Source organism: Pavona decussata, unplaced genomic scaffold, assembly GCF_977016875.1.
Source record: "Pavona decussata unplaced genomic scaffold, jaPavDecu1.1 SCAFFOLD_249, whole genome shotgun sequence".
Taxonomy (NCBI): domain Eukaryota; kingdom Metazoa; phylum Cnidaria; class Anthozoa; order Scleractinia; family Agariciidae; genus Pavona; species Pavona decussata.
Window position 1 is genome coordinate 470,892 of NW_028145653.1, and position 14,914 is coordinate 485,805.

The 14,914-nt window shown below is 40.0% G+C and overlaps 3 protein-coding genes across 3 annotated transcripts; 1 reads left to right on the forward strand and 2 right to left on the reverse strand.

Annotated features, from left to right (window-relative positions):
- Positions 1 to 1,297: 1,297 nt before the first annotated feature.
- Positions 1,298 to 2,889, reverse strand: LOC146457056 (uncharacterized). Its single transcript, XM_085092430.1, has 3 exons — positions 2,747 to 2,889; positions 1,993 to 2,207; positions 1,298 to 1,634 (listed from the first exon to the last, which is right to left on the reverse strand). The coding sequence occupies exons 2-3, from the start codon at positions 2,178 to 2,180 to the stop codon at positions 1,313 to 1,315; spliced, it is 510 nt and encodes a 169-aa protein (XP_084948556.1). The 5' UTR covers positions 2,181 to 2,207; positions 2,747 to 2,889; the 3' UTR covers positions 1,298 to 1,312.
- A 4,112-nt stretch (positions 2,890 to 7,001) lies between these two features.
- LOC146457057 (uncharacterized) lies at positions 7,002 to 10,537 on the reverse strand. The gene is made up of 3 exons (XM_085092433.1): positions 10,398 to 10,537; positions 8,963 to 9,692; positions 7,002 to 7,516 (listed from the first exon to the last, which is right to left on the reverse strand). Exons 2-3 carry the CDS (start codon positions 9,166 to 9,168, stop codon positions 7,309 to 7,311), a joined length of 414 nt encoding a protein of 137 aa, XP_084948559.1. The 5' UTR covers positions 9,169 to 9,692; positions 10,398 to 10,537; the 3' UTR covers positions 7,002 to 7,308.
- On the forward strand, positions 9,410 to 12,430 carry LOC146457058 (uncharacterized). The gene is made up of 3 exons (XM_085092439.1): positions 9,410 to 9,698; positions 10,406 to 11,160; positions 11,591 to 12,430. Exons 1-3 carry the CDS (start codon positions 9,410 to 9,412, stop codon positions 12,428 to 12,430), a joined length of 1,884 nt encoding a protein of 627 aa, XP_084948565.1.
- The last annotated feature ends 2,484 nt before the right edge of the window (positions 12,431 to 14,914 follow it).

The following is a 14,914-nucleotide window of genomic DNA, read 5'->3' on the forward strand; positions in this document are numbered from 1 at the left end:
TGGGATGTTGAAGGGTACTTTCCGCCTCGACCACTGCAACAAAGTCGCCGACCTTGATGACGTCATCACCCTGGTCAACAGCCGCGGCTGTCGATTGTTCTCCTTCCTCTGCTGCCTTCCTGGCTAAGGACACAGCCATCGTATTTTTCTCCACCGCGGTTCGTTTGTCGTAGGTGTTCTGGGCCATCTCTCTGGAATGGCGGAGTGCCTTCGCGAGGCTGTCTTTCATTTGCTCCGTGCAGTCACTGCGGAGAAAAATTAATGTTGTCAATTATAAAGCTCACTGGGAAAGAAAGAAAACAAACTGGAAATGGTCGACTTTTACGTAACTGGAACTTCCCTGTTGTACTGATTGATTGATTGATTGATTGATTGATTGATTGATTGATTGATTGATTGTTCGATTGGTTGGCTTATTGATTGATTGATTCATTCATTCATTGATTCTAAGCCAAGGCGTAGAAAGTTTGTTTCCTGCAGAACTTCAGTTTAACTTCAAGTCTTGGTTGTCCAAGACGCTTACTAATGCTTACTAATGGGCGAAATAAATCCAGGGTTTCGTAGTTCAAAAAAGTAAGCTGTGACCAGTGGTCTAATTACCTGCGGTTGTATGCCCATGTGATGAAAGCTGATCGCAGCGAATTGATGCTGACAGCACAACCAGTTAGTTTGAGGAACATGCCTTTGATGTGCTGTGAGAAGGCAGCGCTTGTGAATGGGCGGCCATTTGCATTCTGCAATAGAGAAAGCGAAAGATATTTTAGCCCCATGACAAAGGGAAATAGCTGTAAAAGATCAAATGAAATGAGTTTGACATTTTGTGGGTGGCGATCTCTTGTTTTTGGAAAATAACGTTTCATCCGAACAGTGGCCTTAAGGCCTTAATTGAAAGATTATAAAAGCAAAGGATTTGCCACTCACCACAAGAAGAATGCCAGTATCCTCCTCACCACTACAAAGTTCAGCTCGGTGAATCTTGACGTAGTCGTGCACCAACTTTGCTAGTTCACTTCCAGCCTAGGGAGAGAGTCGGACTTATTTTTAGTTCCAAATATTTTTTAGTCAGAATGTGATCATGTGAGTTTTTATTGTAAATAAAAATAGCATTAACTTTGACTTTCATTGTGCATGGAAGTTTGTTTTTTTTTTAATTTGATTTTTTTTTTCTCAATCTACAGGGCCCCACTAAATATCACTTTCGTGGTGTGGGCTCCCTGTATAAATATTGTTGTTGTTATTATTATTATTATTATTCTATTTTTTACGTGTAAATAGCAATTTGCTTGAAATATGTTAAGGAAATTATTTAGCATTAAATTATTGTCATTGTTACCTCCAGTTCCATTTGCTCGTGACCATTAAACTTCCAAGTTTTGTAGAGTTGAAGGTGTAAAGTAATGGCCCCAGAAGAGTGCAGCAGGATGACATTGCGATTTCGGTGATTGGCTTTTATGAATGGTCCATCGAGGTCCTGCAGAATTTCTAGGGTGCGTATCTCCAGCCCACGTGACGGAGGTATATGGCAGTACAGACTCAGCAACACCAGGTCCATTGCTTCTTTGGCTTTTGGTCTCCTTAGACGGGTTGCCTCAAAAATTCCCCGCTGAGTGGCGCAGGCCTCTAGAACGCCTTCCCTGGGAAATATAAAATCATAGCAGTTATTTAATATACCTGCCAAGACCTTTTGGTTCTCAGTCATAGGGCTTCTTGTGAACCTTAGTTTAAAAACAAAATTAAAAGCAATTTCCCCCCCACCCCTCCCCCTCTCCGTTGTTAATTTTCGGTAAAAATTCTCTTTTTTTTTTTTTTAATTTTAATTCAATTTTATTTAATTTCAATTTTATTTAATTGTTTATTTATTTATTTATTTCTTTTTTTTGTCACTGTTTGAAACAGACCGGTTGCTTTGAAAGGAAATCAAAAATAAATAAATATTAAAAAAAAAAAAAAAAAATTAAATTTTAGGAGCTTATCGTTGTATTCATTACTCACCACGGGAGCCAGCGGTTTAATGCTGACAACTCTTCTTTAGTCTTCGGCCTGTCTAATTCACCCTGGCGTTGAAGCAAGGTCGCCTGCTTTCGAAGCTGTTTTATCAAGCTCACACCTTCGTAGTCCGGCGCTCGATCACGGTGGATAAATTTCAGCGGATACAAGATAGAAGTCGCATGATTCGCCATCGTGGCTGAGCTGAGTCCACGAGCATCCTAGGACGCAAATGCAAAACTTAAAATTTCTACAGATCAAAACAGTCGAAAGTGCCTACAATACAAAGCAGGGAGCTTTTTTTTTTAATCTCAGAATAATGCATAATTAAGTCCAACTTAACGCCTAAAAAGGTCCAATCCCTCTGTTCGAAGGCCCCACCCATAACGAACTCGGTCAGGTATGCGCTCTCGCAAAACTAGCAACCTTGTGCAGTCGCAAATCAGAACGGCATGTGGGAAATAAAACTAGCTCAGAGACCGTACAGTAAGTATTGCGAATTGCACCATTTCGGAGTACTAAATTTCATAACATTATTGGCAAGATATATGTTGAACGCTGGAACTGGCCACTTGTGCAAAGATGCGCTTTTTAATTTTACGGCAAAGTACTCAATTCTAAGGATTTCTTTTTACGTCTGAGGAGAAGACTTCAGATTTGGTTTCAGAGTGTGGACACGCCGGCGGAATTTCCCCGATCAACACGGTCACAGAAAGGTGTTTCACCGCGACTTAACTTATCAGAAGAGAGAGAGACTCACCCGCAAGTAATCCAAATAACGCTCGATTAGAGAAGCATCTTCAAATATTTCGGGCTTGATAGAGCGTCCTTCATTCCTTGAAAATCCCAGGAAACCTGCAGTTTGAATAGACAAAAAGAATTCAGGTTTAGCGCAATGTGCTTGACGTATTCAACCAGAAGATACATATAGGCTCCAAAAAAACAAGCGTCGTAAACTTTCATTACACTGAGGAATACTTACAACAAACGCGTTCCTCCACTTTCAGGTACGTTGTTTCTGCTAAGAACTGTCCGTGCCGCTTGAGAGAGTGTTGCTTTGTGAAAAACGAACGCACTCGTTTCAGAAATTGACGCATATTGTCGCTCAGCTGCGAAGCCTTAAGCGCATAGGCCTTCGTGCAAGAGGCCTGAGGTTGCTGGATCCTTGGTCGCTTGACGGCCGAGCAGTCATCTGCTGAATGTTCATCACTGGAGATTTCAACGACCTCTTCAGGTGGTTCGTCCTTGACGACAGCAGTTGGGCTCGGTGAAACCGGTGTTTCGTTGTCGCTGGAAACAGGTGTCTGTTCGTCTGGCTCCGTCGGCGTGAGGTGGGGTGCGTCCAGATAAGCTGACGAAATCACTAAATTTGATCCCTGGTGTTCCTCGTCTTCTGAATCGCTAGTATAATCGTATTCTACTACTTGGACGAACGGCTCCATGTTTAAATCTTCGACCTGTGGTTGATGGTTGAAATTAAAGGTGAGAAAATTTAGGGACGCTACTGAGGCTTAGACGCGTACCATCGCTCACTCTGATTGGATGCCGCACTGAGCACTGTGATTGGTCGATAGCGGTTCCGTTGAGCTAGTCTCAACCTCCAAAAAGTACAATGAGTTATTTTTAAGAAATGGACAACAAACTTTAAGTTTAAACCGAGACATTTTTCGATCGTTCAACGATCATTCTCAGTTGTGAATTCGTAATTCGCGTAAGGTCATGACTGGCGGAGTAGAAAACGCATGGAGGTTTTATACCGACAGAGAATGAATATTTCGAAACTGATAAGGCGTTTAGTTCAAGAATTGGCGTAGGCGCCCTTAATTTTTTCATAAATTTTACGCCCGTGAAAATATCCGATCTGCCTTTATTGTAACTCAACAGCTATAAAACGCATGGAGAAGATTTAAATATTGCTAAATTTGAAAAACGATGTACTGTGTATTAAAATAAAAACGCGGAGCATACAGTATATATTTACTGAGATATGGACCTATTAAACTAACAGAACAGGGGCACTCAAACGGATCGTTTTTTTACATTTCTTACGTTTTGAGGTTACGAATTATATTATTACGTTTGGAAGTTATATTTCTTACGTTTGAGGGTTACAAATCCTTACGTTTGGGGGGTTAGATTTCTTACTTTCGGTGAAGTATCTTTTCGGAAGGCCCTTAATCCCCTACAGTTTTCTAAAGGGAATTTTCACCTCGAACTTTCGTGATATGGGAAATTTAAGGCCTGGCCCCAGTTGTTCAAAGGCCGGATAACTTTATCCAGTGGATAAGTCACTATCCGACGGTTTCAATCTGTGCAAAGATTTCAGTATTTCATCGTGTACAAGCGAATATGCACACCCTAACCACAGTCTAGTTTAGGAGTGTACGAAAACCTTGGACAACGTTTAACGTGAAGTATATTTTCAGGCCCGTAGCAAGGCTAAAATAACTAGGGGGGCCGAGCAAAATGGTTAAACAAAACTACTCTCCCCGCCTCCCGGCCCGTCACCCCAAAAAAGAGACAGATTAGGGAGTTTAAGATACAACGAGACATAAAAAAGCGGTAGATTTAGTAAGCAAATCAATAACTTTGCACCTGCGTCACACCTTTTGGTACATTTCTTTGCCGTTTATTTTTACGCGGACTAATGACCACGTGAAATTTAATTTCACGTTTGAAGGAGGACGTATACAAACGAGGACAAATTTTTCTTTCTCTTTTTCAATTTGGAATCGGGCAGTGAGAATCCGACTGCAGGAAAATTTTGCTCTTGAGAGGACATATTTGTGTGGCTTTTGACAACGCGGGAATACTAAATTGTTATAAACTAAGGGCATTTATGTTGCTATCAATGAGCGGATGTCTTAAAAAACAAGTAGTTTATTTCAACAGCTTTCACGGTTTGATATTGGTTGATTTCGATCAATTTTGGTTCTTATTTCCGATTTACAAGGTAGGAGCGCCTTCGTTACCGTTGTATATAAAAACAAACTGTTAGCGAAAGAAACTAACAGGTAGTAAACAAATTATTGAAGGTTGTGAAAAGGCACTTGCAGCATCAGAGTTCAAGACTGATTGATCAGTGCACATTAATCTGTTTTAATTATCCTTTTTTGGCACATTGTTTATTAACTTCCAAAAATTCCCTTGCTACGGGCCTGATTTTAGACCCCGAATAGTGCCTTGTCCAGCGGATAAAGTTATCCGGCCTTTGAACAACTGGGGCCTGGTGTTTTCGGATTGACAAAATGTCGGTACCGAAAAAAGGTCAGCTAAGAATTTCGGAAAGGGAATAAGACCTAAGGTTTTCGGGAATTTCAAAGGAAAGGAGGTTAAAAGGAGGTTGTAGGAATAATAATAATAATAATAATAATAATAACGCTCTTATTAAAATACGCTCTTTGGCACGTTCGCTTGAAAATTAAAAAAACCTAAGGTTTTCGGGAATTTCAAAGGAAAAGAGGTTAAAAGGAGGTTGTAGGAATAATAATAATAATAATAATAATAATAATAATAATAATAATAATAATAATAATAATAATAATAATAATAATAATAATAATAATAACGCTCTTATTAAAATACGCTCTTTGGCACGTTCGCTTGAAAATTAAAAAAGAATTTGTCTTTGAAAGACTGTTCTAAAAGGGTCCGTTCCTTGATACCCTGGAAAAGAAGTCTCTTGTTTTCGTAGTTTGTTCTTACGAGTGGACGACGGAAATCATTCTTTGTCCGTCTTTTATAGGTATGAAATGATTTCACGTTCAGGGAAGTATATTTTCCAGTGTTTCGAAAAGCACGGCCTTTTTTTCTTCAGGGTATGTGGAATGAAGTGACCGCGTTTTTAATCTTTGCTAGGATATTTTCTGCCAACTGTAGACAGTTGTTTGTCCCCTCTCCAACGCTAGCCTGCCAGCAAGCTCTTTTGGGGGTGGGGGGCGGGAGGAGGAAAGCTTTCTCCCTCCCGCCCACCACCCCCAAGGGAGCTTGCTCGCAGGCTACTTCAACGCGCGCTGGTGGTAATGAACACGCCCCAGTTGTTCAAAGGCCGGATAACTTTATCCGCTAGATAAGGCACTATTCAGGGTCTAAAATATACTTCACGTTAACGCTTAACGCTGTCCAAGGTTTTCGTACACTCCCTAACTTAACTGTGGTTAGAGTGTACATATTGGCTTGTACAAGAGGAAATACTGAAATCTTTGCGCAGATTGAAACTGTGGGATAGTGACTTATCCACAGGATAAAGTTATCCGGCCTTTGAACAACTGGAGCCAGTTATTTACCGAAGTGGGGGTAAATAGTGATGAATCGCAGCTTGGTAAATATTCATCACATTCACCGACACTTGAGCTGAATAATCGTTTTGGTACGAAAGTGAATGCGCGATTAACACTACGGCAAAGGCTGGATAACTATAACGCGCGCCCGTGGTAATGAACAGTTATTTACCGAAGTGGAGGTGAATAGTGATGAATCGCAGTTCGGTAAATATCCATCAAATTCACCGACACTTGAGGTGAATAATCGTTTTGGTACAAAAGTGAATGCACGGTTGAATAAATGCTACGGATAAACACAATAACTATTGCAAATTATAACTAGAAATTTTTAAATCTCGAGCGCCACGCAGTGAGCGATTTCTTATTGTACAAAGTTCCGTCTTGTACAAAGTTCCGTCTCGCTTTCCTGCAGACAAATAAAACTTTTGGAGATAATTGTAAATGAGCGTGAAGTTTCTATTTTAGGCTTGCTTTAGTTACAGTTAAGGAATTAAACGTCTGGTCGCGCAGATCTTAGCGAGAAGGCACAAATCTTTGCGTGCCAAAGACGCCGCCGGAAGTCAACAAGCACTTCCGGCTGTCAAACACCACATTGTTAGAAACAAGATTCTGCGCTTCAACAATGGGGAATCTTCCCTATTTGGTAATGTTTTTTTTAAAGCATCGGAAGAGAACATTTCAAAACTTCAGTCTATTTTTCGCTTTGGCAATTAAATTTTTCGCAATCGTATGTCACAATTCAATTCGATTCAATTTTATTTACACTTATTACGACTGAATACAATATATTTTACAGAATGTGAACCAGCCACATGTAAACATTGTAATTTATTTTTAGCGCAGTCGACTGATTTACCGAATATGGCTAACTTATTTACGCAAGCAAATTTCCCCTTTACGTCAATTTCCTAACTTAGTTCGATGACGACATTTTATTTTATTTCCCCTTTACGTCAATTTCCTAACTTAGTTCGATGACGACATTTTATTTTATAATAAAGGCAAGCTCCTTCAGTTTGTGTGCTCAGTTCAGTCAATTCTAAGTAACCGTAGTAGTTTCCGTCTTAATTTTACGCAGTATAAACTTCATGGCTCCGAAGAGGAGTGCACGGCTCGCTGGCCTTTCAACTTCCGAAGCGTCCACTCGTATACAACAGCGCCGTAGACTAGCTGCTAGCTTTTTAGACGGTGAATCATCTGAAGTGGGTGTAGGAGCCACTAGGTGGGTTGTGTTTACTGCGTGTAACCTAAAAAAGTTTAAGTTTCAAGTTAATTATTTCAGCCAGCTAGGAAGACCAGTCTCGCGACCTTCATCAGTTACAAGTTCTCAAGTTTCACAAACGATACGCTATTGATCATTGAATGTAAACAGCGCTATATAAATATTTTTTTCTCGCGTAGGACTGATGAAGATGAATCTGATGAAGATGAATCTCAAGAAAGGTGAGCTCTCAGATGTTCTTTTATTAAAAAAAAAATATATTTCTGCTGATTTTTGCTAAGTAAGCGACTCCACCCTAACCCCGCCCCCCTCACTTACTGCCAAGTGCGTTAGTGTAATGACTGACAATTACCACATTTTTTTAATTTCAACACTTGGTGTACAATGTACAGTGTGTTTGTTCTTTGGAGAGCGTGTGCAAAGCTAAAAATATCTGAGTTGAGTTTTCTAGACTCACTGTCATGTCTACCTTAGATATTTAGCCAACCACCCCCTCCCCCTACCCATAAGGGGGACTGGCTAATTCTGCTGATTAACACTCCCACCCCCTGCCTCAGCAGAGGTGAGCCAGACAAATCATAGTAATACTTAAAAATGTGAACCAACTTTTGAAAGACATGTATGGCAGTCAGTCATGAGAATGAACATTTTGATCACGGGTTAAAGAGCAAGATGAAAACCTTGTTAACTTTAGATCATACACCCAATGCACTAATGACTGACATTTAAATATTCTTTTGTCTGCATTCAAATTAGCCTCACTAGCCTCGATCTTGAGTTCAAATATCAAAAGAATATTTTACCTAGTTCAAGGCCAGTGAGGCTAATTTGAATGCAAACAAAAGAATATCAAAATGTCAGCCATTTTTGCATTGGGTCTGTGGACTAGTCAACTTTCGTGCAGGCTGTAATATGCTTAAATGTTGCCCTTTTCTGTCAAAACCAGTACACAGAAATAGGTAATTCATCAGTGACTTTGCTTTATAATTTTAGCTGAAATGGATTACTGAAAAGAAGAGGTATTCACTATCGCTTGTCACTTTCCTGTTTGTGAATTACCAGAGACTGATTATGGTTTAAAAGTTCTTAGTTGGAAAAAAACCACAATATTATTTCTTTGCGGTGAGTGTTCAAAAATTTGTACATCAAAGCAAAATCACTGACAAAGTGTAGATTGCGTAGTTAAAGAAATATGAGACAAGTTACAGTCAAAAAACAATCCGTCGCAAGTGACAGGTATTTCTGAGAGGGAAATGAACATTTCTCTGGAAATCATTCCCAAAAAGACACATTAACTGAAAAAAACAAATTATTGAAATACTTGGAAAACAATACTTAATGCTTTAATGCAAAGAAAAATTCATAACTTTATACTGTCAATAAATTGGCCAAATTTCTGAGGGGGAGGGTTGAAATCCCATTGAGGACATGCAAATATTATTTCAAAACTCTGTTCATATTTCAAAAATACCTGTCACGCATGAGAGATTGACTGTGATATAATCCCATCTTTATCACTGGGTGATAAAAGCACATTTCTACCCGCAGTTTCATTGATGACTCATCTCCCCAGAGGGGAAATGAACCCGGCTTCCATGCTGCTGTTGACAATCGCCACGAAGAAGAGGCGGGTCCATCTGGTGAGAACCTTGACGTTTTGCCGGAGAGAGCTGGCATAGAACCTTTCTTTCCAGCCGGTCTGGCAGAATCCGCAGAACAGCCAACAGACTTCAACTTTGAACTTTTTTTATTCGACACCCTGAAATTATCACGTGGTTTATTTCCGGAAGATCAAGAAAGTTCAGTAGAATTTAGGACCCTGCAGGAATGTCAGGATTACTGTCAACGATTTGTAGAAGGCAGAGTAGAGTGGTTAGACCAACAGACGACACCACACCCTGCTGACGAGTCGCAACAAATGCTGCAGGAGCTGAACAAAGTCACCATGTTCCGTCATACTGGAAAACCACTTTGTGAGAGAATGACAACAGGCAATGCGACGTTGGATTACCGCTTGGGAGATCTACGTCTCGATATTTTTGGAAACGTGATGTGTCTGACCGCCCCATCTTGGAGTGATATATCTGCCCAGTTCATGCACGGTTACCCTAAGCGTCTGATCAGAGAATCCCATCGTGGTGTGGTACCAGGGAACATGATTATCGCTTCACGGATATCCAATCAGGCGATCCGAAGTTTATCTACAGGTAAAAATTAACATGAGTATTAATAATTAAAATTAAAATCACAATTTGTATATCTTTTATTGTCATGACCTTAGGGGCTGAATAAGCCTTGATATTACAAGGAGAAATTTGATGCTGATCACTGTTAAGGAAAAATGCACCGTTCAACCATGTAATGTTGTACAATGTAAAATTTAAGGAATAATAATAATAATAATAATAATAATAATAACAACAACAACAATGTGTCAATAACAAAATGATTGGTTCTTAACAGCCCATATTTATAGCTTAATTTTGCTACGTAACTCCAAAACTGTCCGATTTGACCTGTCCGGTTACTAGAAGCTTGTAATTGGACAGGTCAAATCGGACAGCTAAAGAACCAATGACAATCAACTAGCAAATGCCACCAGCCAATGAAATTTCACTACATGGCACATGATAACCAATCAAAATCAATGAAAAAATTGTGACCAGGTAAGCTGTCCAGCTTCAACTGGAAAAGAAAAATGGAGGAAACTAACTGGTCCAGTGACTCCTATTCAGACAATTTTTCTTTAGACTTTGACAGCTTGTTTGATACAATTGATTGGGCATATTCCAAGACTGAGATTGCTCGGCCGATTTGAAGTTACTCGCCCAATTACTCCCTGAATCGTACTCCACTCAGTCCTATTACCATTACTAATAATAATTCATATTAAGTCAACTTCTTACCTTCGAAGGTGACATTGCTGCATTTGTCTCACGGAAAATGGTTGAGGGTCTCGGCTTAACCACAGCAGAATTGATGCTTGCCCGTACTACAGCAATCCGATATGCAGGGAAACGCGATAAGCCTGCTCGATTGGTCGACCTGATGGCAAGATTTGGACTGGACTTTCTAACAATAACACCACTGAGTAGGGAAAACATTCAAGGCCTTAGGAGTAGTAGTTCAGCACACTGGAATGAACTGCTGACATCTGCCCCACAGGAAGATTCTGGAGAGTCTGAAAGCAGCTCGGATGAATCAGCAGAACTGTCGGTGTCATGGGACACACGCGATGAGACCGGAGATTTTATGCCCGGACCGGATGTTAGTGGTCATGAAAAGGCAGTCAGGACGCACATTGCCAATATGCTTTTATTGTACGTGTCCAGAAGTTCTGAAACCACTGAAGAAAGAGAACAGGAAGTGGCCGCAGCAGAGCGAAGACCCAGTGGAAGTTCAGGTCTCCACCGAAGGAAACGAACTGTACCTAGACGCGTTGTTGCACCAAGTACTTCCCAAGCCAGCAGCTCCACAAGTTCCAGACAGGAACCCCAGGTAGCCTCACAAGCTCAGCAAGGAGAAAGCCAGGAAGTTTCCACTGTTAGCCCCAGAGATACGCTCTTAGCTTTCCCAGGAATTGCAGGTACTCGCATACCAAATGAAGCATCGCTGAACAGGCTGCAACAGTTTCTGCAAGAGAACCAGCCCTGCAGTGTCCAGAATCAGGTAAGAGTACGACACGATATTTTGAAATTTGAACAGGCTGTTTTAAAATCAACATGTCAGTTTTGAACATTGTAGTTGACAGTTAATTGTTGTCTACATTACAACAAAGTGTTTCAAAAATAATTTTCCCAAGAACTTGGAATTTGGATCATTTTAGGGACAGATTTTTCTAGAAATCTTCAAGATTCCATTCAAAGAAGAATTCAGATGTTCTGCACTGTAACCAAAATACAATTTTTTGTCTTATTCTTATGGTGGAGTGTCACTTAAAATAAAATTACTTCAGTGAAACTTTGCATTGTGAGAAAAAGACAATAAATTGCTCATTGAAAACCTAATTTTCTGTGTGATGGTAAAGAGTGCAACGTCACAGTGCATTCCAAAATTGATTCTATGTGTTAATTGCATTGCTGTCTGTTGTTTTTTCTAGGTTGACGTCAGCTCAGCAGCAGTAGACTTGAACGTGGAATCAGCTCGAAGTGCATACCAGGGCTTGCGTACAACAACAGTGAATGGTGGCGTGCAAGAAATATGGCAGGCTTGTAAAGCTAACTGCATGTGCCTGGGTGAGGCCATAACTGCTTCCAGCCAAGGCCCAGAGCCTGACGAAAACTGCGTGTATCGTGTCGTGGATGAGGAAGGCGGAAGCGTTTCCACAGTGAGCAGCAGTTGCAGAAATGCGGATTGTCGCGTTTGCCTTTTAATGAACAAACTGGACAAACCTACACTAATCGCACTTGGCATGAAGCGAAATGAACGTCTGACTGCCATGTTACAGCTGAGCCCTTTCATAGCACATCAGTTGAACTCGGGCGAGGTTCCAGAAGACCGCAGGAAAGTACTTGTTCAGGCATTCTGCGAATTACTGAGTTGTTCAACGACCAGACTCCGAAATGTGGCCAATGTCGGTTTCCTGGTTATGCTGTGCCCACACCTGCTATTCCTTAATCTTGAACGAGGGTGGGGTAATGTCTGGTCCAATTTGTCGAAAGTGGCGACAGCAGTTGGTTACCATGGAGACCGCCGAAGCCAACTTGCAGCTTTGGTTTTCATGCGGCGTAGGTGCGTTCCAGATGGTAACAGATGGCTGTGGTTTCTGCAGACAGATAATCGTGAAGAGGAAAGAGAGGTCAACGAAGCAATCTTTGGGTCCGCTGAAGCTGAACCAGCCGCAGCGTCAGTTGAACCAGCGTCAGTTGAACCAGCGTCAGTTGAACCAGCTTCAGTTGAACCAGCGTCAGTTGAAGGAGCAGCCTCGGCTGTAAGTTAAAATGAAGTGCAAAAATTATTAAGAGCAGCTAGGCATGATGTGAACACTAAGACAATGAACAGCTAGTTGTAATCAGCCCGTGAAGCCCTAAGTTCTCTAATCAGTAGTTTTACTGTAAGGAAGTAAGGAGAATTTTTTGTTTGATGTTGTAATAATAATAATAATAATAATTGTTTGACAAAGGCAGAGCTTTGAGCAAGATGGAATTTGCTGTAGATATATATTTTGAAAGAAAGTTGTGTCAGAGTTTGCATGAGCTGGCGTTTCCAGGGGTTTAGTCGTTGACATTCGGCAAACTGTCTGCATTTGAGGCCAGAGCTGGGTCTTGGCTGGCGCGCGTAGTTCATTGGTGTCTGCCTGCCCGTTGACGGAGGCTTTCTTGATAAAGTATTGACTTATAGAGCAAGTTGGAAGTAAGGCAAATATCCCAAACAAAAGAAAAGATGTGGGTTTTGGGTCTCTTAAACAGGAGTGACCTGGTCCGAGCTGTGCTTGAGCATTGACCAAGACTGAATACATTTCTAACCGATAATTGGATAATGTTTTGACTTTAGAGACAAAGCAATTTAGAAGTTTTGTAGGTGGAAAGACGGTTGCTTTTTGTTTTGTTGTTGTTTTTTTTATCAAAGAGAAGATGAAATCACTTACACTTGACATTTTGTAGCTCAAGTTGAGTATCAGAGTCGTATCGGTTGTCCTTACAGATAATAATAATAATAATAATAATTAGTATTATTATTATTCATTGTTGTCTTGGATTCTAAGTGCTGTCTTTAAGTCCATACTACCAACTAGCATGATTGTTATTGTTGCATAAGCAAGTTAAAAATATTCTAACCAGACTTTTAGGGCGATAATAATTTAGGGCAACAAGGTTGCTGCATTTGATTGTTGTGCAGGATAGTTTTAGCTGCAGGTAGGATTAATTTACCACCAAGTCTGTTGTGTGCCCTTTTGTAATTTCAAAGATCAACTATAATAATTATGGCAAATAGAAAAGCCTAACCGTAAATATTTCTAACCGCTGGGGCTTAGAAAGCAGGCTTGAGAAAAATACTATAATATTATTGTACTATAATTGTAGTGGGATTTTCATAATAAAAAAGGAGATTTTGTTGTTGATAATAATTTGTAGACAGAGTCTTTTTTCTGCACAAAAAACACATCTTATTTTGAGAGAGTTGGGGTTTGCAGGGGTTTAGCAGCTGGCATTCGGCAAACTGTCAGCACAAGAGCCCGAAGCTGAGGCTTTGCTTGCGCGCGGCATCTAGTGTTGAATGCGGCCTGCGTATTGAAGGAAGCTTTGTTGATTAAGTAGTGACTTGATTTACAGAATCTGAAACATTTGAAGGCCACAATAGCGAGAAAATCTGAGCGGCTTTTGCTAACTAGTCAAGTGAGATAGTCTTTCAGCGGTCAAAACAAACTGAACCATCTGATAAGTGTTGCCAAGCGTTTGATAGTGCAAAAGAGGATCTTAAATGAACTAGGAAATTGTAAAATGAAGTTTAACAAAATAATATTGGTCCTAGTCTGCTGACCCTGCTGTAAATTCTTCTTTCCGCTCATTTCTCACTAGTAACAATAACACAGTGCTTTAAAATTCTTCATAATTCCGCCAAGCTTAATTTCCACCGACCACAAGTTAGAACTTACATAGGCAAATTTACTTTCAAGTACTCTGCTTCTGTCATATGGGAAACTGTCCCCATGGCATTGAAAAGAACAAAAAAATTTAAAACAGGTTCAAGGCCCGCCTGATGTCTTGTCAATCAAAAACTACAGGTTCTGTCTAATGATCCAATATAATAGTATGTACTGTAACTATCTAATTATTGTATCTGTCTATTATTGATTGATTGATTGATTTTTTTTTTTTTTTTGGTTTTGTTCTCCTTTCATTCAGGTTGTCCTGTTTAGATTTCTTCGGTATCTCTCTAACAAACCTTAATTTCACACAAATGTAATTCTGTCTATTAATATACACCACTAAAAGATCGTAAGAATCAACATGTCAATTGAGAAAAAGCACAAATAAAGATTATTATTATTGTTATTATTATTACCAAATTGACAAGTGTAAATACCTAATCGAAATCGCTCGTGCGCTTGAGTAAGAAATGAGAGATCATTGCGATTGACTTGAAAAAAGCCTTCCATACTGTTAATCTGCACCCATGTTAGTCGATAAATTAAATTATTACGGTTTCCGCAGAATTATCCATCAGTGGTTTTTCTCCTATTTATCAAATTGTACACAAACTACTGACATTAGCTAGCAGACTACAACATGTAAATTGTGTTGTATCTCAAGGCTCTGTTCTGGGACCACTTCTCCTCCTGCTCTACATAAATGACATTCAAAAATGCTGTTTTTGCTCACTAGAATTTATGCCAAAAAAACTAATTGATCGCACTATCTTTAAATCTAGACAGAAAAAACTTGGCCAAGCTAATCGGACCAAATTCGCAGGTCTCTACGTC

Bases quoted from the DNA above. Each gene is read 5' to 3' on its own strand.
- LOC146457056 (XM_085092430.1), bottom strand. From the start codon at position 2,180: ATGGCGAATCATGCGACTTCTATCTTGTATCCGCTGAAATTTATCCAC. The intron at 1,635-1,992 runs GTGAGTAATGAA...TATATTTCCCAG, and splicing joins TTAAACCGCTGGCTCCCGTG to GGAAGGCGTTCTAGAGGCCT.
- LOC146457057 (XM_085092433.1), bottom strand. From the start codon at position 9,168: ATGCCAGCTCTCTCCGGCAAAACGTCAAGGTTCTCACCAGATGGACCC. The intron at 7,517-8,962 runs GTATTTTTGAAA...AAACTTTTTTAG, and splicing joins CAATCTCTCATGCGTGACAG to GTTACACGCAGTAAACACAA.
- LOC146457058 (XM_085092439.1), top strand. From the start codon at position 9,410: ATGCTGCAGGAGCTGAACAAAGTCACCATGTTCCGTCATACTGGAAAA. The intron at 9,699-10,405 runs GTAAAAATTAAC...TTACCTTCGAAG, and splicing joins GATCCGAAGTTTATCTACAG to GTGACATTGCTGCATTTGTC. The intron at 11,161-11,590 runs GTAAGAGTACGA...TGTTTTTTCTAG, and splicing joins CCTGCAGTGTCCAGAATCAG to GTTGACGTCAGCTCAGCAGC.